At 40.7% G+C, this 24,708-nt stretch overlaps 1 protein-coding gene across 1 annotated transcript in view; it reads right to left on the bottom strand.

Moving 5' to 3' along the window:
• The window catches only part of LOC112395663 (kinesin-like protein KIF28P), an 80,404-nt gene that overhangs the window by 33,577 nt on the left and 22,119 nt on the right, over positions 1–24,708 (bottom strand). Inside the window, exons 3-9 of the mRNA XM_024738993.1 lie at positions 19,929–20,132; positions 14,356–14,391; positions 10,364–10,588; positions 8,431–8,585; positions 4,432–4,543; positions 2,882–2,949; positions 781–890 (exon numbers count right to left, since the gene is read on the bottom strand). Coding sequence (XP_024594761.1) covers positions 781–890; positions 2,882–2,949; positions 4,432–4,543; positions 8,431–8,585; positions 10,364–10,588; positions 14,356–14,391; positions 19,929–20,132 — 910 coding nt within the window. The remainder of the gene's footprint in view (positions 1–780; positions 891–2,881; positions 2,950–4,431; positions 4,544–8,430; positions 8,586–10,363; positions 10,589–14,355; positions 14,392–19,928; positions 20,133–24,708) is intronic.

The raw sequence follows: 24,708 nt of genomic DNA, 5'->3' as shown, positions 1-24,708 counted from the left end.
TCAAAGCAGTGGTCCTCAATAATTGCACGGTGGGCCACCTTAAGGTGGGCACTTTAAGGACCACTGCTGCCCCCGGGATGGATTAATTGGTCCAGATGGCGCACAGTCACCAGGTGACTCTAACGTGCAGCCAGGGCTGAGCAGAGCCTTAGAAGAGGGTGCTGGGACTAGTGCTTCTTAGCTCCAAACATCACTTAACTGCATGAGGCCATCAGCCGAATAAACGCCCTTAGGGCCACCGTCCAAATCTGGTAAGGAAAAAGTAGTCCCGGTGGAAAGAATAACCTCAAAATAAAAATGGCAATTAAAAAAAAAAAGAGACTAAAATGACCATTTAAAAAGGACAAGGCCAGGGCTTCCCTGGTGGCGCAGTGGTTGAGAGTCTGCCTGCCGATGCAGGGGACGCGGGTTCGTGCCCCGGTCCGGGAAGATCCCACATGTCACAGAGTGGCTGGGCCCATGAGCCATGGCCACTGAGCCTGCGCATCCGGATCCTGTGCTCCGCAACGGGAGAGGCCACAGCAGTGAGAGGCCCGCGTACCGCAAAAAAAAAAAAGGACAAGGCCATTATTTCTCATAACTGCTGTGAATCTACATTCAGGCCAAAATGTCCTGGACAAAGGCCCAGGGGTGCCGCAACCTGCCCTAGGGCTCCCCTAAGACTCTACCCAGGGGTTGGCCCCCAGGCCTGGGCCTGGCCACGGCCCCTCCCTTCCTCCCTCCCGCTCCCAGCCTCCTGGCTGCTGGCTTGGACCCGCGCTGACTCCTGACTCGGTTTACCTGCCATTCTGGAGTTTCCACACCCAAGCAGCAGTTTGTTGTTCTCTGCCCTGGACTCTCTCATCAGGGTCGAGGTGTTGACCACGGCTTTGTTCTGGATCTTCTTAGCCCTGTGCAAAGGTGGACACACAACCAGGCCCTGGACCTTTTGCAGTTGGAGCAGTACCACCAGATCACTGGCTGGAAGCCGGGCTCTGGTCTCAGAAGGTCAAAGTGGGAGCCTTTCATGCCCAAGTGATTCGAAACTCCACCATGTAAGGTTCCAGTAAACCATGAAGACCAGAAGGGACTCAAGAGATATCCAGGGTTCAAATAAATAGGAGCAGCTCAACCGAGGCCTGGAGCCTGCCCGCCACGTGTTCTGGGCCCTGAACACACTCCCCCAGCTGGGCTGACTCGGTTAATGCAAAACTCTCTTCAGTCACTGCTGCTGCTGCTGCTGCTATAGCAGCACAAACCCTGGAGGCTCCCCGTGACCCTCTGCCATGTGCTCCGGGCCAGCAGTGGGCTTAGAGATGACCTAGTTCACTCCCAGCAAGTGCTGCATGGGGCGCACTTATGCTAAAACGTGACTTGCTCTTTATCCGAAATTCAAATTTAACTGGGCGGCTTATATTTTGTTTGCTAAATCTGGCAACCTTACTCCTTTCACTGAGGAAGAGGGTTTCCAAGGCAAGCCCACCGTCGCACAGGCCGCGGCAGATCTGGGCCTGGAGCCCAGGGCCCCTGGGGACCATTTTCTCCTTCCTCTGCATCACACAGTGTCTCACGTAAAAAGTGCTAGCAACAGATTGACATCTGACAAGCAGAGAGAAAACGACCATTCTAAATATTACTAAAGAGAAAATTCAAGATCTGAGTGGTACAGATGCTGGAAGAACACGTCTACTGGAGTCAGATGATACTGAGACCACGCAGCGCGGAACGAGAATGTAAGTGTTCGTGACTGAAATGCAAGGGCCCCTCCCTGAGAAGACGCCAAAGGAAGACCAGAAGGACAGGCGATTACTTGGGGACGTCACGGCAACTACCACTTTTGAGCGTCAGCCCCATGCCAAGCAGAACTTAGCCAGAAACGGTTTATGAGCAATCTCAGGTGGTCCTCACCCCACCCAGAGAGTGAGACATCACCTCCGTCAGCAGGTGAGGTCACCGAGGGCCAGCGAGGGTCAGGTCCCGTGGCAGGCAGGGCCAGATTCTGACACACAGGCCCGTACCCATTCGAAGAGGAACCAAGTCCATTTCACATGCCAGCTGCAGCTGCCTGGAACACAGGCTGAGAATTCCAAGCTCCTGAAAGGAGCTGATGGGAACACTGCAGAGGTGGATTCTCAAATCTGCCACATGGATACGATGCAGGGGTGGTGGGGGCGCACGGTTTCCACCCCTGGTTGGAGGCTTCCTCTCCCCAGACCCTCACCTGCCTAGACAGGTCAGGAGGAGTAGGCACCTACGTGCCTTGAAAGGCAGGAACTCAGCTCTTCCACAGCGTCCTGCAGGGGCTAATCGAGTGGGCTTGTCTCCCCGGCCAGTCCAAAGGGAGGGAACCAGCAGTGACAGCCCCGCTCTACCCGCACAGGGAGACGACGCCTGTGACCTGCTGGGTGGGACCTGGAGAAATGAGAAGCAGCTCAGGGAAAGCTGCAGAGCCGGGGGCTGGTTCCCAACTTTGGGAGTGCCTCTGACGTGCTCATCTTTATTATTAGCACAAAAATTCTCTGCCTGTCACTATGCTCTACGTGTGTCCCAGACGACAGAAGGGGAATCTGTGAATGGTCATGCTATGTCGCAGGAAAATGCAGGGGGGACAGATAAGTGACCACATCAGGATTGGGATCAGTGCTTCCTCCCATGGGTTTGAGCCCACGGCTCCTCCCCCATCCAGGGCTGGAGTGACAGAATGACAGGCTCAGGAGGGTCCTGAGCCTCCAGTTCGACCTCCTTTTATTTATTTCCTCTCACTCTCCTCTCACAAATCCTTGTTCTTCCTTCTTCTGGATCCCTTCCCAAGACGCCAACCCATCCAGTATAAGGGTACTAGAAGAATTTGCCAGATTTAGAACCTAGAACCACTGTGGATAATAAGTATTCATAAACGTACCTTTCAGCATATCTTAATGTTGATAAAGTTTCCTCGTAGCAGATGTCAGCCGGACTTATGGCTGCTATCTGTAAAAAATAACCTTTTCAGATTTTGTTTTTCATATAAGGTTTTAGAGCTATTGTTGTCGATATCACACAACTAACAGTCATGGAACATCTTGTAATTTGTGGTACTGTTCAAACTTTACAACTCAGACAGAAAAGTCAGGCTTAGAGAAGAAAAATGTGCCAAGGTCACTCAGATAATAACTGGCAGAGCTGGGACCTGGACCAGCCCTGACTTGACACCTGTGCAGCTAACCTCTGTACTACGTGTCCCTCAGCACTGAGTCCCCAGCAGATTTCCTCGGGGATTTAAATGACCTTTGAACACTGGCACTGCAGAGACCAATCAATAAATCATTACTGAGTAGCCACTTGTATGGTTTCAAGTCTGGCTATTGACTTTGGCTTAATTGTTCTAGAATTCAAATGAGAAAACAAACTTTTTGATGAGCTGGAGGTGGGCAGGGTCACTGAGGGTGAACAGGGCGGGGAGTGTGATTGCCCAGGCGGCAGCTTGTAACTTATGGTCCTGGAGGTCAAGATTCAGAGCATAAGGGCCTGGTGACTAATCCTTTATCTTTGTCCAGCTTTTCAGCTTTTAAAGCTTGTTCATTATATCATCTCATTTAATCACCACAGCAGTATTTCCAAGGCGAGATTGTTATCTTCACTTTAGGAAGGAGGAAAAGGAGGTCTCATGGTAAGTATGCTGAAACTGGGATTGGAGCCATGGAGCCTCAAAAGCTTGGATGTTTAACGTTCAGAGGAGTCTTATGGGCCTTCTTTTAGTCCAGGCTCTTGGGGGATGGCCCAGGGAGGCCCACAGGTACTGACAACCAGAAAAACGTTAACCAAAATGTTTGAAAAGAGTTAGGCAAGAATACATGATAAAGACAGATCCAGCAGCAGGCGTTTCTCTCCTAATCAGGACAACAGACTGGAGGCCAGTATGAGGCTGGAAGCAGAGCTTGCCCAGTTCTGTTCCTTCCCTAATCTGAAGCTTGAGAGCGGAGCGCCCTGACTTAACACACTGCACACGGTACCACTTGGCAAACTCAATAATAGAGTCTGGAGTCTTTTGCTGAGATGACACGATTTGGCTACTCTCCAGGTTAAGCACCTGCCCTGTGTCTGAAACAGTCAAAAATTGATTCCAGTCTTGCCATGGAATGACTGCTGATTTATAATAATGTGACATTGTTAGTGTTAGTTTTAAAACTGTATTAGTTTCTTCCTGATAATAAAAGTAATATATAGTTCTGTAGAGAACCAGAAAAGAGTAAATTAAAAAATCAAAATTAGCACTATAGAAACTTTATTTGAACATCGCCATGGAAAGAGCTCCAGGAGTCATCAGATCATGGATCAGAACGTGCTATACCAATGCAGAGTGCTGTGTTTAGTGGTCCACAGAGAATAACTTTAATAATAATAATAACAACAGCAATAATGACAGCTACATGAGTCTAAACAGTCTAAAATGTGGTAAGAAAATCACTTTACCAAAGTAGTTCTGCTGTTCCCACCCAGAGCTGACTGGAGCAGTTTGGTCAGAACAGAGTCTCTGTAGGGAATGTGCAAGACTTTCTTCCCCATGGCTGCATCAGCCAGAGCACTGAATCAAAAGAAAATATAAAACAACAAAATTTTTTACATGTATCAAGAAGAAATCTGCTTCCCTGTGGATAAGTCAGAAACACTCCTCAAATCCCCTTGTCGACCCCATATACCAGAGACATGACTCTAAGGAATATCCAATAGTTGAGACACCTTCTGTACAAAGATGCTGAAGTTAAGACAGCAGCACAGGCTGCTGGTTCTATCCCCAAGGTCAGCACTGGGGAAACCATAACAGAGAGGGAAGCCCAGATCTGAGGCACTAACACACTAAACCTTTGGAGGAAAACCCAGAGCCTGCAGGCTATTGTAAATTTATGTATAGGGAAGGGTTGTGATCTGAGGAAGAGGGTGGCTAGCAGGGTGAAGATAGGAATGGGGAGTGGGTTTAAGTCCTTTTCTTGCCTTTCTCTCATACTGCCTTAGGAAGATCCCATAGCATTAGGACCCCATAGGACTACAGCATCAGAGTAACAGTGAATAAGAAAAATAACAGCTCAGTGTCTGCCCTGCTCAGGGCACTATAGAGAAAGTAGTGTTGTCACTGAAGAGAGTGGGGAAGAGGAGGGAGGAAATCCCATCTCTGTGAAATTATAATCACAAACAGAGAAAAGAAATCTAAAAAATTAATCCATCAGATTTAGAAAAGAAACAAAATGAACATCTAGAAAGGAATAGATACAATAATTGAAATTTAAAACACTATGGATAGGCTCAACAGCAAATTAGACATTGCCATAATGGGAATTAGTGAACCAGATAGTTCAGAGGAAATCCAGATTGCAGCCTGGAGACATAGAGATGGAAAACAAGAAAGAAAGGTTAGGAGACATGAAAGACAGGGTGAGAAGATTCAAATAGTTTAATTGAAGTTTCAGGAGAGAAAAGAGAAAAAAAATGGGTAGAAGCAATATGTGAGAGATAATGGCTGAGAATTTTCTAGTATTGATGAAAATCACTATCACAGAGCTATGGAGGCTAAGGAATTCCAAGGAGGATAAATAAAGACAAACTGACACTCAAATGCAACATAGTGAAATTGGGGAACATCAAAAAAGAAGAGCTTAAAAGCAGGTAGGGAAAAAGATTATCTTCAAGGCAATAGCGATTAGACCAAGAATAGAAACCAGGAGAATGATATCCTTAATGAGCTGAAAGAAAATACTGTCCATCCAGAATTATATACTCAGCAAAATTATCTTTCAAAAATAAGGTAAAATAAAGAAATTTCAACCAAACAAAAATTGAGTTTGCCATCAGCAGATGATCACTAAAAGAAATTCTAAAGAACATAGTTCAACCAGAAGGAAACTGATCTTACAGAGCAGCTCTGATGTTTAAGAAGGAATGAATAACAATAATAAAAAAGGAGTAGATGTGAATGAACACTAACTGTATAAGATAGTAAAGATAATGTCTTTCGGGGTTAAAGAAGAATAGAATTAACATATATGTCAAAAATAGCAGATGTCGGATGGAGATACTCATATTATCCAGGAATAGGATAAAGTGTTTATTATATTTAGAGGTTGACAAACAGATTGAAGAGCCAAGGAACAGTAAGCATATATTGAATTTTGACATATAACAGAAGTAGCATAGAAGATCATTGGGGAAAGGAGAGACTACTTAGCAAATGATCTGAAAAAATTGGTAATCGGTAAGGAAAAAATAACAAAAAGGATGCCCACCTTACACTACTACACACCAACTCCAAATGGATAGGAACTTAAGTATAAATTTTCTTAAACAAGACAAAGAAAATGCAAAACATAAACAATAACTTCTGCTCATCAATAGACACCTTTAAAAAAGTGAAAAGTCAAGCTACTAACTGGGAGAAGATATTTACAATACATATACCTGAGAAAAGAGTAATAAAAATAGTAAAAAATGTCTGCAGATCGATCAAAAAGACAATAACTCAATAGAATAATCGGAAAAACATAAGACCAGGTATTTTGAGAGGAAACATATTGCTAATAAGCAAATCAAATGATGCTCCAGCTTGTAGGTAACCAATGCTATCAAGACCATAGTAAAATATGTTTATACCCACTTAATTGGTAAATATCAAGAAATTTGACAATACCAAGCCTTAGAAAAGATGTGGATCAATGGGATATGTTATACATTGCTCCTGGGAATATAAATTGGTCCAACCACTTTGGAGAACAATTTGTCACCATCTCGAAAAATAAGGTATTCACACACCTTATATATAAAACCAAACAATTTCAATTCTTTGTCTATACCAAAAACACTTTGAAATATTGATACCCAATGATTTATACAAGAATGTTCATAGTAGTACTGTTTGTAATAGCAAAAAACAAACAAAAACTTGGAAACAACCAAAATGCCAATTAACATGAGAATGAAGGAATAAATTGTGGCATATTCCCACAATGGAATACTACACAATAATGAAAAAGAAGTAACAACTGCTACTGTAACAACATGGATGAATCTCATAGACAGGACATTTAGTAAAAGAACAGAAAATAAATTAACCAGAGCCACACATAACATGGATAGATATTGTTAATAATGTTGAATCTAAAAGCAAACCCTACTCCTGGGTATGTACTTAAGAGGAATGAGTAATTATTTTCCCCTAAGTACCTGTACAAAACGTTGATAGCGACTCTATTCATAATAGTCAAAACCTGGAAACAAAGTAAATGCCCATACAAGAGGAGAATGGATAAATAGTGGTATATTCCTATAATGGAATACTGCATAGCAATGAAAAACAATTAATAATTGCTAAGTGAAACAGCATGGATTAGTCTCATAGACACAATCCTCAGTGAATGAAGCCAGATGTAAAAGACAATGGCCAGGGATCCCCTGGTGGCTCAGTGGTTAAGAATCCGCCTACCAATGCAGAGGACACAGGTTCGAGCCCTGGTCCAGGAAGATCCCACATGCCACAGAGCAACTAAGCCCGTGTGCCACAACTACTGAGCCTGCGCTCTAGAGCCTGCAAGCCACAACTACTGAGCCCGTGTGCCACAACCACTGAAGACTGCGTGCCTCGAGCCTGTGCTCCACAACAAGAGAAACCATTGCAATGAGAAGCCCACGCACCGCAACAAAGAGTAGCCCCTGCTTGCCGAAACTAGAGAGAGCCCCCCACGTGCAGCAATGAAGACCCAACGCAGCCAAAAATAAATTAAATAAACAAACAAACAAATAAATAAAAGACAATGACCTGATATACATGATCTCATTTTTATGAAAATCAATACAGTTAGGCAAAACTAATCTTTGATAACAAAGGTCAATTCCTTTTGTTAGGATTAAAAATTAGGAGGAGGTATGAGGGAGTTTTCTGAGTTTGGGAAATGTACTATATCTCAATCTAGATGGTAATTACATAGATATATACATATATAAAAGTCCATTGAGCTGAACCTTTAAGATTTCTGCACTTTACTATATGTAATTTATACCTAAGTAACCTTAACAATGCAAGATCCAGAAAGCAATATAATATTTTACCCTTTTATAAAATTCAAAAATCAGTGCTACTAATAAATAATAATGTGCACAAGCGATAAAACAAGAAATGATAAAATAAAGAAAGAGGGAAGGAAGTAGGGAGGGAGGGAGATTAAACATAAAATTCAATATGGTGGCTACCTCCAAGGGGAGAATAGGAGAGGAATACCACCTGCTTCTTGGGTTGGGTGGTGGTTTTATTTGTGTTTGTTATTTCATTTAAAAGCAATTAATTAGTTTAAAATAAAATCTACAGGAGGGCCAGGAATGAACCAATGATGATAGTGGGTCATGAACCAAGGGTCATGATTAATCTAAATTTTGATATTTGAGTTTATTTTTATGGCACAAATAAGTACCTATCCACTGATTATTTACCTGATCACATTTCCTAAATTGGTTAAACTTAAGTTAACTCGTGATCCTTCCCTCAATCTGTCACCTTCAGATCCTGAAGATTTCTGCCTTTCACTTCCAGCTAAATCCACCAAATTAATACTGGATTGTTTGCTGAGGTCTCTGTCTAGAAAAACCTGTAGGAAAGCAACACAGGTCATGCTATTAGAGTGGCAGCAGACTACACAAGAAGACAATCTATTTTACATTCTAGCATATTTTTTCTAATTGTATTTCACACTCAAAAAAGATGTAATAAAATTTGCAAGTTAAAATGCCGTCCTCTTTATAATGACATTTTACAATAACATTACTAGGTTCAAATGTCTCAGCTGCCCCTTCCCAATTCTGCAGAGCTACTTTCAATGATATATTAGATATTAGTATTTCTGTGATCAATAAATATTTTAAATCTACTGTGAAATCTGCAAAATAAGTAACTGTTCAGGATGGTGTAGTCATGTAATGGAAAGAATGCCACAGGTTCCCTTTCTGTCATGTAACTGTGGACAAATGATTTAACTTTTCAGAGTTTCAGCTTCCTCAGTTGTAAAATAAGGATGATAGCATGCTTTGGGGATGTTATGAGGGTAAAAGATAATAGATGTAATGGTTCTAACCATGCCTGGCATACATAAATAGGTGTTAATGTTGTTACTGACACCAATAAACAGAGTAAAATCATTCTTTTCCAGTTAATTTTGTCTCTTGCCTCTAAAATATCAAGTTTAAAAAATAGCAGGGAAAACCATATTTAAAGTTTATAAATTTCAGTAACATGGTAAAATTAAGTGAATAATATTTAAAAGTTTACAAGGGGGCTTCCCTGGCGGCGCAGTGGTTGAGAATCCGCCTGCCTATGCAGGGGACATGGGTTCGTGCCCCTGTCTGGGAAGATCCCACATGCCGTGGAGCGGCTGGGCCCGTGTAAAAAAAAAAAAAAAAAAAAAAAAAAAAAAAAAGTTTACAAGGTTCTTTAAAATGCAGAGTGCTATTTAAACTTCTCAACATTCCTATGAGGATAACTATTCATCTCATTTTTACAGAACAAGAAACTGAGACTTAGGAAAGGTAAGTTACTTCCCAAAGTTTCAGAGCTGGTAAACAGAGTCATACATGGTCTAGTGTTTTTCCACTATTCCTGGTTAGAGCAGGACAATCTTTACTTATTACTGTTTTATCTGTTACTAGTGCTGTGGCTTAGGGGATGGAGGTGGTAAAACTGTAGCTAAATGTTTAACCAGGCTTTGTGAATAACCATGTCTGAATCAAATTGTCCATAACTGTAGAGGTCACTCGGTGATATCCACCAAGGAGAATGGAGGAGAAAAGTGCGCTCTAGTTTATCAAAGACTCTATTTAGTGGGGCGTTACATGGATTACCTGATTTCAAAGACTTTATCTTTGTGATTCCAAATATCAGAAAGACACTTCGGTATCTGGCTAGGCTCATGGATCTGAAAGTCGGGCATTATTATTTTGGTGGTGCATACGGAGCCTACTAGTAGAATTCTCCATGACAAACCACAGACCCACTCTCATATCTCCACAGTTTGATCAACTCGGGGGTCAAAACCTGTTTCCCAGAGCATCGAATTTACTTGAGGGAAAGCAGTCTTTAGTCTCAGGGGCATTTCTGGGATCTGGTAGGTCTTACTGCCACCCCTCTGTTAGTAACGGGCTCACTTAGGCCGGGGTTGGGGGGCATGGATGTCGGGGGAGGGAAGCAAGAAGACAAGTGCCTCACTTTCTCCTGCTTCTGACCCTATAGTCTATGTTTGGAAAGAGCCACCTTAATCCATAGATCAACTCTAAAAAGATTCCATAATACTCACCAGCCCATAACGCTACTGGGAACCTTTCCCTGGACCCCCTTGGTGGGAGGTGGGGACAATGGCATCCACTTGAATCTCACCTGCTTGAACTGAATGGTGATGACCATGTGAGACCGGCTGCTGCTGGCATTCATGTTGGTCGAAGCTGTGGTCCTTATTTTTGTTCCTTGTTCCATCAGTCTTTCAATCTGGGCATAGTTCTCACAAGGCACTGACTTTAGACCATCCACATAAAAGCCCAGCTGTTGGTCTTCCCTTACTTTTAGCCCTCCAGGTTTCTTGGTTTTGGACAGCAAATCTTTTACCTGTGGAAAAAAGAATAAATAATGCAAAATTCAGGAAGGCAAGGATTTTTGTTTATTTCACCGTTACAGCCCTTTCTAGAATATATTAAGTGCTCAGTAAATATGTATTGGATGAATGAATAAATGTTAAAGTTCTGTAGGTACCAGACCACCTCATAATTTAAATAATTAAGGAATAGAGAAATGACAAGCAAGAAAATATGGAAACCTGCTGTAATTAGTGAAATCAGAAGCATATATTTTTTTAGAAATTCAGTTTTATTATGTTCAAGTACCTAGAGCACTTCAACCAGACTGCGAGGTCCCTGAGGGCAGGGCATGTTTCTTTACTAGGACAGTAAATCCTAACATGGTTCCTGACATGTGATAGGAACTCAGTGAATGCTTGTGGAGAAGATAGTGTAACTGAAGCTAAGCTAACAAGTAATGTTTAACACACTGAACATGGAGTATTGGCGGAACTGCTTTTGTAGCATGAAAAAACATTTTAGTCGGTATCTACAGTTGTCTGACTTTACATAGGTGATTCTAAAGCTTTTGTGCTTGAAAACATGGTTCTCGGATTATCCTAAATATTCTCCTAGCAATCTTGTTAACTCTTGTAGTTGATCCGCAACTCCTTTGCGAATAATATGAAAAGAAATGATCCCAGCCTCTTTCTGAATTATCACAAATTTTGTATTACAAAGTAATGAAGTCTTACTTTCCTGAGAACAGTGATCAGTGAAACTTAAAACACTTAAAAGTTAGTAACATTCAAAGTACCTAATGTTCTGCCTAGGTTAAATCATGCTGCAACAAATGCCACCACTGTGAATATCTACTTCCAAGGGAAACTTATTTAACCCAAACAGTATTTGCTACAGCCAAACCTAACAAGAGACTGTGGGTAATTCTTTGGATTTTCTTCTTATTATTGGAGATTTGTGTGATGTCACACTTAGACCATGGCCTCAGGTGAAAGTCCATGTTGCCTCTCCCCCCAAAAAGCCACTTCTGCCAAGGCACAGTAGGTCGAGCTATGGGAGCCTGGTAGAGCCAGAGTCCCTAGAGCAGGTAGTTGGTATTATACGATGCAGGGAGATCTGGGCTGGGAATCTGACCTGGGCTCTTAGTTCTGGTTCTGCTTCCAAAGTGTGAGAGCCTTGGAAAGTCTCTTACATCCCCAGTTTTCTCCTCACAAGAGAAGAGCGATGGATAAAATGGTCTCTAAGATCTCCCCAAGTATTCTGTAGCTTTAAGTCCTAGAGTCAAAGCAAGATCACAGATTGAATTCAGGAAAGCAAATTAGGACAGTGGACAGAAAGGTCAGAGATAAGCAGACATCAGAACGGAGGCAACTCTGTCTTAGATAGGAAGCCTTTTCTATAACTTCCACTGAGTGATTATAAATTGTAGGAAGCGGCATTTAAGGCTGAAGATGTGTCTGAAGAAGGCTTATTAGAAAAAAGGTAAGTAGGTTTATCTAAATGGAATATGGAAGTGCCCAGAGACAAGGGCAGATCCTGGTACCTGATCCTCCAGGTTGTACCTGGAGATTGAATCGATGGTTATCACGAGAACTTCCTCACTCACCTCAGCTCTTATGACTCCTAAGTCTGTCTCTATCTGGCACTCCTTCAAATATGACTTTGCCGCTAGAGAAATCTTCTAAAACCCCAGTCTGATTCTCTTATTTCCCTGTTTAGAACCCTTCACTGACTCTCCATTGCCTCCCAGACAAAGAGCCTTTGCCTTTTAGCAACTGATGTTTAGCGCCATCTACTGATGTTTCCCTGTTCTCACCTCCCCACATGCTTCCAGCTCCGGCTACACAGGACTCTCACTGTTCCCTTAAACGCCATGTGCTTTCACGTATCCGTGGACTTATTAAATACGAATCCTGCTGCCTAAAGTGTCCCCCAGGCCTCCTACTGCCTCACCAAACTCGTAAATATCTTTCGAGGCCCAGTCTAACTCTGTTGACAAACAACACCAACAGTATTAGTTCTCTCTCTTCTATGCCTTTCTTTTCACCATTCATGCGGCATATGTAATATATTTTATTACTATCTTCAGTGGAGGTTATATCTTCTATGAAACTTCTCCATGACAGGAATCATTCTCCATGACAGGAAGTACTGCTGGAAAAATACCAGAGACTCGTAGAAGATGAGACATGAAGAAGTATTTCATGAAGTATTTCATGAAGTATTTCAAGAAGTATTTCTTGAATACTTTCATGAAGAAGTATTTAGGATGGCCAATGTCCTTATTTTAGAGATAAGAAAAGAGAACTCCAGAGAGATTATCCTCATTAATACGTATCAGTAAGGGACCCACAATGTGATGCAATTCTCCCCTGTTCCTTTCACAGAACTTCATAATAAAGGAAGTAAAGTTGTCCTCCTGAAGTTACTGGTATGAAATAAAGGAGCTATACTGTCTCCCAAGCCCATCAACTTGACAGAAATAGAAACTTAATCTGTGACCTTAACATAACAACCCATTTGAATTTACTATCAACCTTCAACAGTAATAAATGGCTCATGGAAGCATATGAGAAAAAAAATGGGTATTTCCTCTCCTTAATATAAAGAGAAAAACACTGACAGATTTATTCCTTCAGTAATATTTATTTAGTAATGATTAAGTGCAAGGCATTGGGATAGCACTTGGGGTTACACAAGAAATCTTGGGGTATGAAACTACCCTTAAGAAACTTAGAATTATAGATACCCCTGTCAATTTACCCATTCAGCAAACCTTAGGGGCATCCGTTCTAAACCAAGTATTATACTAAGTATTGCCAATAGAAAGGTGCAATTATCCGTTCTGGAGATACAAATATGTAAATAAAATTTTACAGTATGATATAAGCACAAAGAGGAAAGGTTGCTCAATATCTAGTGTTTGATAAGCGCTACATTAGAAATTTAAGATTCAGTGCATCTCAAAGTGTAGTGTCTTGTTTTAAATTCTCTACTTTATAAATAAGCAAACTGAGCTCTGAGATAAAGTGATATCCCAAAGTCACAAAGCTAGTAAATGAGAGAGCTGGGATTTGAACCCAGGTTCTATGATCAGGCAAACTATGGCCCATGGGCCAAATTCAGCCCACCACTTGTTTTGGTATGATCATTGAGGTAAGAATGTTTTTCACATTTTTAAATGGCTGAAAAAAATCGAAAGAAAAATATTTTGTGACGTGAAAATTAGGTGAAATTTCAAGCTTCAGTGTCTGTAAACAAAGGTTTATTGGTATGCAGCCACGTCCACTCACTTACATACCTCTGTGGCTGCTTTTGTGCTCTGAGGGCAGAATACAGTAGTGGTGACAGAGACTTTATGGCCCTCAAAGCCTAAAATATTTTCTGTCTGGACTTTGAAGATAAAGTTTGCCAACCACTGTCCTGAAGCCCGACTGACTGAAGCCTTAGGATGTATAGAGGAGCTGACATCTGAGCTGGATTTGAAGTTTAGTAGTTTCTTTAAGGCCAGAGAAAGCAGGAAGGGTATTCCAGGTAGGGGAAGATAGATGTAGGAAAGAATGACATATTCTGGAAAGGAAGAATAGTTCTATGTGGCTGAAGAATAGAATGCGTGGAGACACAAGGACATAAAATGAAGTGGAACCTACCTAAAATGAGGTAGGTTAGGGCTCAATAGTCAATGCCAGGCTAAAGAGTTTTGACTTTATCTGTAGGATAGGTGAGGGGGAGCCTCTGATATTTATTAAGCTGCAGAGTCACTCAGATTTGTGTGTCAGAAAATATAATCACTGTTACCTGTTCATTGTAAATTTCCAGCATGCTGAATGTAACCTGTATAAAAAAGGGCATAAAGTAAATTAAGATTCTCTTGAAGCAGTCATCTTTGAAAAAAAAAAAAGTACTATGGAAACGAGATAAATGTACAACAAAGGAAAAAGCGAAATATTAAATACAGTAAAGCTCTTTTTCACAAGCAATAGGAGATTCTCAACTAATTTTAATGATATGGAGGAAGTTCTTAATATAAATTAAAAACATACAAAACATTGCATGTGTGTGTGCCTGTGTGTGTGTGTTTCAGCCTCAACTGAGAAGAGAAAAATGTTCTTTATTGCTCACTCTCTGATATGAACATATGCAGAGAAAAAGATTGGTCTTTAACCCTACTGTGCTTTTGGAATAATGCTAGCCAAGCTTACACCCCTTAAACAGGAGATTGGGGGAATCTGAACTTCTCTAGTCTAGAGAAAAGGCTCTAAGATACTGACATTTTGCCACCACCATCCCTTACCCATGAAAAGCTGGCTTATCTGTTAGTCACCCTGTGGTGAGTCCTGCCAGTCAAACCTTACCTCCCCAGAGCTCCCAACTAGCTTCAGAGAGCATCACATTTTAAGATGAACAAATGGGAGGGGAGATCAAGAGGGCAGCGCAGGAGGACGCTAAGCTCACCTCCCCTCATTAACACATCAAAACTACGTGTACCCGTGGAGCAATTCTCACTGAAAACTAATTGGAAACCGGCAGAAGGATGCTTACAAAACCAAGGCTATAAGAAAGATCCACAGAGAATCGGGTCGGAAGGGAAGAGAAGCACTCAAGTCGGGACCTGTGTCCCTGGGAGGGACACAGAAGAGGAGAGGTATTACACAGGCTTGGAGATCCTACTGGGGAGTGAGAGGTTTGAACACACAGTGGGCAACCCAGCCCTGGGGTCTGACACCGGGAGGATGAATTCCCCTAGCTGCTTTGAAAACCAGTGAGACTGACAGAGGGCTGTAAGAAACCTAGACTCCACTCATGAAGACCGTGCACACACTTGCTTACTCCAGAAATAAGGCAGAGGAAGCAGATGAGGGAGCTGTGAAGGAGGAAAGGTTTCCACACACTAGAAGCCCCTTTGCGGGTGGAGACGGCGGGTGGCGGAAGGGGGGAGCTTCGATGCCGTGGAGGAGAGCGCAGCAACAGGGGGTGCGGAGGGCAAAGCAGAGAGATTCCTGCACAGAGGATCAGGGCCGACCAGCACTCACCAGCCCGAGAGGCTTGTCTGCTCACCTGCCGGGGCGGACGGGGCTGGGAGCTGAGGCTCGGGCTTCAGTCGGATCATTGGCGCGCCTCAGGCTGGTGCAACGTCACGCCGGCCTCTGCCACCGCCAGCTTGCTGCGCATCCGTACCCCTCCCTCCCCCCGGCCTGAGTGAGCCAGAGCCCCCGCATCAGCTGCTCCTTTAACCACGTCCAGCTCCTTTAACCACTTCCTGTCTGAGGGAAGAACTGACGCCCTCAGGCGACCTACACGCTGAGGCGGGGCCAAATCCAAAGCTGAACCCCAGGAGCTGTGCGAACAAACAAGAGGCTCTCCAAGCAGCCTCAGGAGCAGCCGATTAAATCTCCACAATCAACTTGATGTACCCTGCTTCTGTGGAATACCTGAATAGATAACGAATCATCCCAAATTGAGGAAGTGGACTTTGAGAACAAGATATATTATTTTTTCCCCTTTTCCTCTTTTTGTGAGTGTGTATGTGTATGCTTCGTTGTGTGATTTTGTCTGTATAGCTTTGCTTTTAACATTTGTCCTAGGGTTCTGTCTGTCCGTTTTTTTGTTTTTTATTACTTAAAAATTTTTTTTCCTTAATTATTTTTTATTTTAATAACTTTATTTTATTTTATCTTTATTTTATCCTCTTTCTTTCTTTCTTTCTTTCTTTCTTTTCCTTCTACTTTTTCTCCCTTTTACTCTGAGCCATGCAGATGAAAGGCTCTTGGTGCTGCAGCCAGGAGTCAGTGCTGTGCCTCTGAGGTGGGAGAGCCAACTTCAGGACACCCGTCCAAAAGAGACCTCCCAGCTCCATGGAATATCAAACGGCAAAAATCTCCCAGAGATCTCCATCTCAACACCAGCACCCAGTATCCAAAGTTAGTACAAGGAAAGAAATCCTAAAGATCAGAGCAGAAATAAATGAAATAGAAACAAAGAAAACAGTAGCAAAGATCAATAAAACTAAAAGCTAGTTCTTTGAGAATATAAACAAAATTGATAAACCTTTAGCCAGACTCATCAAGAAAAAGAGGGAGAGGACTCTAAAATTAGAAATGAAAAAGGAGAAGTTACAACAGACACCGCAGAAATACAAAGCATCCTAAGAGACTGCTACAAGCAACTCTATGCCAATAAAATGGACAACCTGGAAGAAATGGACAAATTCTTAGAAAGGTATAACCTTCCAAGACTGAACCAGGAAGAAATAGAAAAAAAAGAACAGACCAATCACAAGTAAAGTAATTGAAACTGTGATTAAAAATCTTCCAACAAACGAAAGTCCAGGACCAGATGACTTCACAGGTGAATTCTATCAAGCATCTGGAGTACAGCTAACACCTTCTCAAACTCTTCCAGAAAACTGCAGAGGAAGGAACACTCCCAAACTCATTCTACGAGCTCACCATCATCCTGATACCAAAACCAAAGCTGCTAGGAAAAAAAAAAGAAAATTACAGACTAATATCATTGATGGATATAGATGAAAAAATCCTCAACAAAATACTAGCAAACAGAATTCAACAACGCATTAAAAGGATCATATACCATGATCAAGTGGGATTTATCCCAGGGATGCAAGGATTCTTCAGTATACGCAAATCAATCAATGTGATACACCATATTAAAAACCTGAAGGAGAAAAACCATATGATCATCTCAATAGATGCAGAAAAAGCTTTTGACAAGCGTTTTACCCGTTTATGGTAAAAACTCTCCAGAAAGTGGGCATAGAGGGAAACTACCTCAACATAATAAAGGCCATATATGACAAACCCACAGTAAACATCATTCTCAATTGTGAAAAACTGAAAACATTTCCTCTGAGATTGGGAAGAAGACAAGGATGTCCACTCTCACCACTATTATTCAACATAATTTTGGAAGTCCTAGCCACGGCAATCAGAGAAGAAAATCAGAGAATCCTAAAGATGCCACCAGAAAACTACTAGAGCTAATCAATGAATTTGGTAAAGTTGCAGGATACAAAATTAATGCACAGAAATCCCTTGCACTCCTATACATTAACAATGAAATCTCAGAAAGAGAAATTAAATTAAAGAAATTAAATTAATGGTGAATTAATCAATTCACCTTTGCAACAAAAAGAATAAAATACCTAGGAATAAACTTACCTAAGGAGGTAAAAGACCTGTACTCAGAAAACTATAAGACTCTGATGAAAGAAATCAAAGATGACACAAACAGATGGTAACAACAAATGCTGGAGAGGGTGTGGAGAAAAGGGAACCCTCTTGCACTGTTAATGGGAATGTACATTGATACAGCCACTATGGAGAACAGTATGGAGGTTCCTAAAAAACTAAAAATAGAACTACCATATGACCCAGCAATCCCACTACTGGGCATATACCAGAGAAAACCATAATTCAAAAAGACACATGTACCCCAATGTTCCTTGCAGCACTATTTACTATAGCTAGGTCATGGAAGCAACCTAAATGCCTGTCAACAGAGGAATGGATAAAGAAGATGTGGTACATGTATACAGTGGAATATTACTCTGCCATAAAAAGGAATCAAATTGGGTCATTTGCAGAGACTTGGATGAACCTAGAGACTGTCATACAGAGTGAAGTAAGGCAGATAGAGAAAAACAAATATCGTATATTAACACATATATGTGGAATCTAGAAAAATGGTACAGATGAATCAGTTTGCAAGGCAGAAATAGACACAGATGTAGAGAATCGTATGGACACCAAGGGGGGAAAAGTGGGGGTGGTGGTGGGATGAACTGGGAGATTGGGATTGACATATATACACTAATATGTATAAAATGGATAACTAATAAGAACCCACTGTATAAAAAAAGTAAATTAAATTAAATTAAAAAAAAAACAGTCTAACAAGACTAAAATAATCATTCAGTCATTAAGCATAGTCAAAGACATTTAGTTCCTCTCCAAGGGCTGTAGATAATATTCTGAGCCATATCCTTTGAGCTGTCTTATAGATACTAAAAACCCCACCAGGTGGAAGAAGTTAACTGTATGATGACCAGACTGTAGCCATGACAAAAGCTGCCAGAATTCTGAGAACTGGCCTCAAAAAAATGGGAACAAACCTACCCTGGAACTGAAGATTAACCATACCTAAAACAATCAAGACGATGCTGATCAGATCACCACACGACCAATTTCAAGACGACTGTCAGAGCTGACACTACTGTTTCTACATGTAGCCCCCTCTGTCCTTTCCCTGTAAAAGCTCTTGCCCACTGACTGTTGGCGGCAGTCGGCCTTCGGACAGGAGTCCACCCTCCCTCACAGGTTGCCAGCCTCTGAAATATAAAGCAAACTTTCCTTTCCACCAACCTTGCCCCTTTGTTGGCTTTTGAGCAGTGAGCAGCTGTACCCCACTTTTGGTAACAATATCTCATTGTGGTTTTGAGTTTCTTTTCCCTAATAATTAGTGACGTTGAACATCTTTTCATGTCCCTGTTGGTCATCTCTATATCTTCTTTGGAAGTGCCTTTTCAGGTCTTCTGCCCCCCTTTTTTTTTTTTTTGCGGTATGCAGGCCTCTCACTGTTGTGGCCTCTCCCGTTGCGGAGCACAGGCTCCAGACGCTCAGGCTCAGCGGCCATGCCTCACGGGTCTAGCCGCTCCGCGGCATGTGGGATCTTCCCAGACCGGGGCATGAACCCTTGTCCCCTGCATCGGCAGGCGGACTCTCAACCACTGCGCCACCAGGGAAGACCTCATTTTTAAAAAATATTGCCCCTAGGTTCTTCATGACCTTTTTTTTTTTTTTAGATTTCATATATATACATTAGCATACGGTATTTGTTTTTCTCTTCTGGCTTACTTCACTCTGTATGGCAGACTGTAAGTCCATCCATCTCATTACAAATAACTCAGTTTCATTTCTTTTTATCTGCTTTTTCATTTTAATGATGGTTTCCTTCTCTGTGAAGAAGGTTTTTTGTTTTATTAGTCCCATTTGTTTATTTTTGCTTTTCTTTCCCTTGCTTTTGGAGTCAGAGCCACAGAAACATCACTAAGACCGATTTCATTGAGGTTACTGCCTATGTTTTCTTCTAGGACATTTATGGATTCAAAACTTACATTCAAGTCTTTAATCCATTTTGAGTAAATTTTTGTGTATGGTGTAATATAGTGGTCTAATTCCATTCTTTTGCACATGGCTGTCCAGTTTTCCCAACACCATTTATTGAAGAGACTAGCCTTTTAGGATAATTAACATTATCCTAAAATAGAGATCCCGATAACTTTCATTGGGGGCAGAGAATTTCCAAAATGAAAAAAAAATTCCTTAAATAAGGGATTCTAGAATAATACATACCTGGTATTCTTGATTTTTCTCCCGGTTCTCAATTGCTTGAAATAGCTCTTCACACACATTTGGAATGATACCCTTGTTTGCCCCAAACCCAATCATGGAATAGCTTTTTCCAGAGCCAGTTTGGCCATAAGCCAGGAGAGTAGTATTATAGCCTTGCCAGGCACTGTCCAGAATTCCCCTGCCAAGATCGTGGAAAACATCTCTCTGGAAAGAAGACCACAGGCATCAAGTTCAGCACTGACTTTTCACAGTACTCTTAAAATCTAATATTCTGGTTTTGGTGAGTTCCACCTTAGTTAGTATCATATGACTTTTACTTGAAATAAAACTCAGATGCTGTCTTAGAACCAGTGAAATAAAGCTGGCAACCAAAAAGGGATTTGTCAGTTTGGAAAACACTGATCACCACAAATCACCATGTATCTTCAACTAGGCAGTATTCATCAGTAATGGATTTGAGTATTTTATAGCCTTGACAAAACATGGGCTAGGTCTTTAAATTCAGCAATTAGACAAGAATTTCAAGGCACCAAGGGACACACACCAGTCAAAGTGTTTTCTGCTTTCTCTGTATTCTTTAATCCAAACAACGTCACAAAATTCCTACACTATAACTCACTGCTGCTGAACCTTCTTTCTTCTTCTTTTTTTTTTTAACAAGACCTAGTGGTTCTGAAGCCAACACACACATATACATATGCACCCTTTTTTTTTAAGTGGCAGACACAGATGCTTGTGCCCACAATTGCTTGAAAGAGAAGATGCGGTCTGGCTTTTATTATCTATCATTTGATTATCTATTATTATCTATTATGTTATCTATAATACGAGAGATATTATCTGTTATTGCCATAGCCAGCAATAATTCTCTTATTTGAGGCTGTCTCAAAGTGCATTTTCTTTTCTGTTCTCTAATATCCATAAAATAGTAAGTAAGCATTATACACTCCATTTGTTGCAATATATACATTTGTGTAATTTATATAATTTTTATTTCTGGGAAAGATGCACATACTAACGTAGTGTCATTTATATAAGGACAATAGGCAATAACCAATTTTCTTACACTATTCATTTCTCATGAGAAAGGAATAAAAAGTATTACACTGTAAGTGTTAGGGGAGCTCTAGGCTTAAAATGTGGAATCTGGCCAGTGGTTTTTCAGAACATTGAGACCATACTTTTACCAGAAAAATGTATTTATGTGATAGATATCCACTCTACCTTAGGAGCTATTAGCTGAACCTAAGGAGTGCTCACAAGCTTAGTAAAGTAACTGGTTTTGCTATCTTTTTTTCCTCTGTGCTATTTGGAGATTTGGGGGAAATGCTTTTATTGCCAATTTTTATGAATTGAAAACTTCAAACAAGCAACATAGAATTTTATTAAATAAACAAAATCTTAGAGAATAGAATCATTCTGTAAATTTTGTTAGCTGTAGAGTTTTCTGTATAGTTTTCCATTGAAATCTCTTTTGGGTGTCAGTGATTTGCATATTAGGTAAGCCAAGAAGTCACAGAGCTACATTTCTAGTTTCTTCCTGTTCTTCATCCTATCATCAACTACATGAAACATTTTCCTACACTACAGTATGTAAAACTATAATTCTGCAGTATCTTAATAGGTGATCAACAAAAGATAGGGAGGATGAGAGGGAAAGCTGTTGATAAAGTTAATCAAGTCTCTTTACAGCACAGTTCTTGCAGTCTTATAAAACTATCTTTTAAAAAACTGAGATAGAATTGACATATAACATTATACTAGTTTCAAATGTACAGCATAATGATTTGATATACGTATATATTGAAAAATGATTACCAGAATAAATTTAGTTCACAGAGTTTTTGTTTGTTTGTTTGTTTGTTTATTTTTTGGCCATGCGGTGTGGCTTGTGGGATCTTAGTTCCCCGACCAGGGATCGAACCCGGGCCCTCAGCATTGAGAGCACAGAGTCCTAACCATTGGACCACAGGGGAATTCCCCTAATTTTTTTTCTTGTGATGAGAACTTTTAAGATCTACTCTCTCAGCAACTTTCAAATATACAATACTGTATTGTTAACTACAGGCATACCTCAGAGATACTCTGGGTTCAGTTCCAAACCATCACAATAAAGCAAATAATGCAATAAAGTGAGTCACAAAAAGTTTTTGTTTTTCCCAATGCATATAAAAGTTATGTTTACACTATACTGTAATTTAGTAAGTGTGCAATAGCATGATGTCTAAAAAGACAATGTATACATCATAATTTAGAAATATTTTACTGCTCAACAATGCTAACCATCATCTGAGCCTTCATAATCTTTTTGCAATAGTAACATCAAAGATCACTGATCACAGATCACCATGAGAAATAAAAGATAAATTTGAAATATCGGGAGAGTTACCAAAATGTGACACAGAGACACGGAGTGAGCAACGTTGGAAAAATGGTATCAAAAGCCTTGCTTGATACAGGATTGCCACAAACCTTCAATTTGTTTAAAAAAGAAAGAAAGAAAGAAAGAAAAGAAAAAGAAAAAAAACACAACAACAACACTGTATCTGCGAAGCACAATAAAGCAAAGCACAATTAAATGAGGTCTGCCTGTATATCACCATGCTGTACATTACATCCCCAGGACTTATTTCCCTTACTGGAAGTTTGTAGCTTTTGATGACCTTCACCCACTTCACCCGTGTCCCACCCCCACCCCCCTCAAACCCGACACCCAACATTAACCCCTGCCTCTGGCAACAACCAATCTGTTCTCGGTATCTAAAAGTTCATTTTTAAAAAAGATTCCACATGTAAGTGATATCATATAGCATTTGTCTTTTTCTGTCCAACTTATTTCACTTGGCATAATGCCCCAAGGTCCATCCATATGCTGCAAATGGCAGGATTTCCTTCTTTTTTATGGCTGAATAATATTCCATTGTGTATGTATGTATATATATGTATATATACATTTTCTTTATCCATTCATCTGTCGATGAACACTTAGGTTGTTTCCATGTCTTGACTATTGTAAATAACACTGCAATGAATATGGGGGTGCAGATATCTTATCAAGATAGTGATTTCATTTTCTTTGGATAAACACTCAGAAGTGGGATTGCTGGCTCACATGGTAGTTCCATTTTTAATTTTGAGGGGAACCTCCATACTGCTTTCATAGTGTCTGCACCAATTTACACTCCCACCAAGAGTGCACAAGGGTTCCCTTTTCTCCACACTCTCACCAACACTTATCTCTTGTCATTTTCAATGATGGCCATTCTAACGGGTGTGAGGTGATATCATGTTGTGGGGTTTTTAAAATTAATTAATGAATTAGTTCATTTATTTATTTTTGGCTGTGTTGGGTCTTTGTTGCTACACACAGGCTTTCTCTAGTTGGGGCGAACACAGGCTACTCTTCGTTGTGGTGTGCAGGCTTCTCATTGCGGTGGCTTCTCTTGTTGTGGAGCACGGGCTCTAGGCACGCAGGCTTCAGTAGTTGTGGCAGATGGGCTCAGTAGTTGTGGCACACGGGCTCAGTAGTTGTGGCTCGCAGGCTCAGTAGTTGTGGCGCACGGCTTAGTTGCTCTGCGGCACGTGGGATCTTCCCCGACCAGGGCTTGAACCCGTGTCCCCTGCATTGGCAGGCAGATTCTTAACCACAGTGCCACCAGGAAGTCCCCACATTGCGGTTTTGATTTGCATTCCCTGATGATTAGTGATGTTGAGCACATTTTCATGTATCTGTTGGCTGTTTGTATACCTTCTTTGAGGAAAATGTCCATTTAATTCCTCTGCCCATTTTAAAATCACATTTCTTTTTGCTATTGAGTTATATGAATTATTTATATATTTTAGATATTAACCTTTTATTAATATATGATTTGTAAATATTTTCTCCTGTTCTGTAAGTTGCTTTTTCATTTCATTGATGGTTTTCTTCATGTACAGAAATTTTTTGGGTTGAGGTACTCCCACTTATTTATTTTTGTTTTTGGTGTAAAATCCAAAATATCATTGCCAAGACTGAGGTCTAGGAGCTTACCCTCTATGTTCTCTTCTAGGAGTTTTATGGTTCCATGTCTTCATTCAAGTCTTAAATCCATTTTTTTAAAGTGGTGTAAGGTATGGGACCAGTTTTATTCTTTTGCATGTAGCTGTCCAGTTTTCTCAACACCATTTATTGAAAAGACTGTCCTTTCCCCAATATATGTTTTTGGTTCCTTTGTTGTAAATTAATTGACCATATATGCATGGGTTTATTTCTGGGCTCTCTACTCTGTTGATCTATGTGTCCATTTTCATGCCAATATCATGCTGTTTTGATTACTATAGCTTTGCAATATAATTTGACACCAAGATGTGTGATGCCTCCAGCTTTGTTCTTCTTTCTCAAGATTGCTTTGACTATTCAGGGTCTTTTATGGTTCCATACAAATTTAAGGATTGTTCATTCTATCTCTTTGAAAAATGCCATTGGAATTTTGATAGGGATTGCATTGAATCTGTAGATTGCTTTGGATAGTATGGACATTTTAACAATATTAATTATTCCAAGCCATGAGCACAGAATATCTTTCCCATTTATTTGTGTCTTCTTCAATTTCTTTTCATCAGTGTCATAGTTTTCAGTGTACAGGTCTTTCACCTCTTTGGCTACATTTATTCCTCGGTATTTTATTCTTCTTGGGAAAAACTCTTTATTGACATAAAATTAATATTCACTAAATTCATCAGTTTAAAGCACACAGTTCCATAAGTTTTGACATATGTATTTGGCCATGTGACAATCACC

The sequence above is a fragment of the Neophocaena asiaeorientalis genome, unplaced genomic scaffold (genome assembly GCF_003031525.2).
Source record: "Neophocaena asiaeorientalis asiaeorientalis breed wild unplaced genomic scaffold, Neophocaena_asiaeorientalis_V1.1 scaffold347, whole genome shotgun sequence".
Taxonomy (NCBI): Eukaryota; Metazoa; Chordata; class Mammalia; order Artiodactyla; family Phocoenidae; genus Neophocaena; species Neophocaena asiaeorientalis.
Note: the sequence above shows the minus strand (reverse complement) of the source record. Positions and strands in the feature narration are given on the sequence as shown.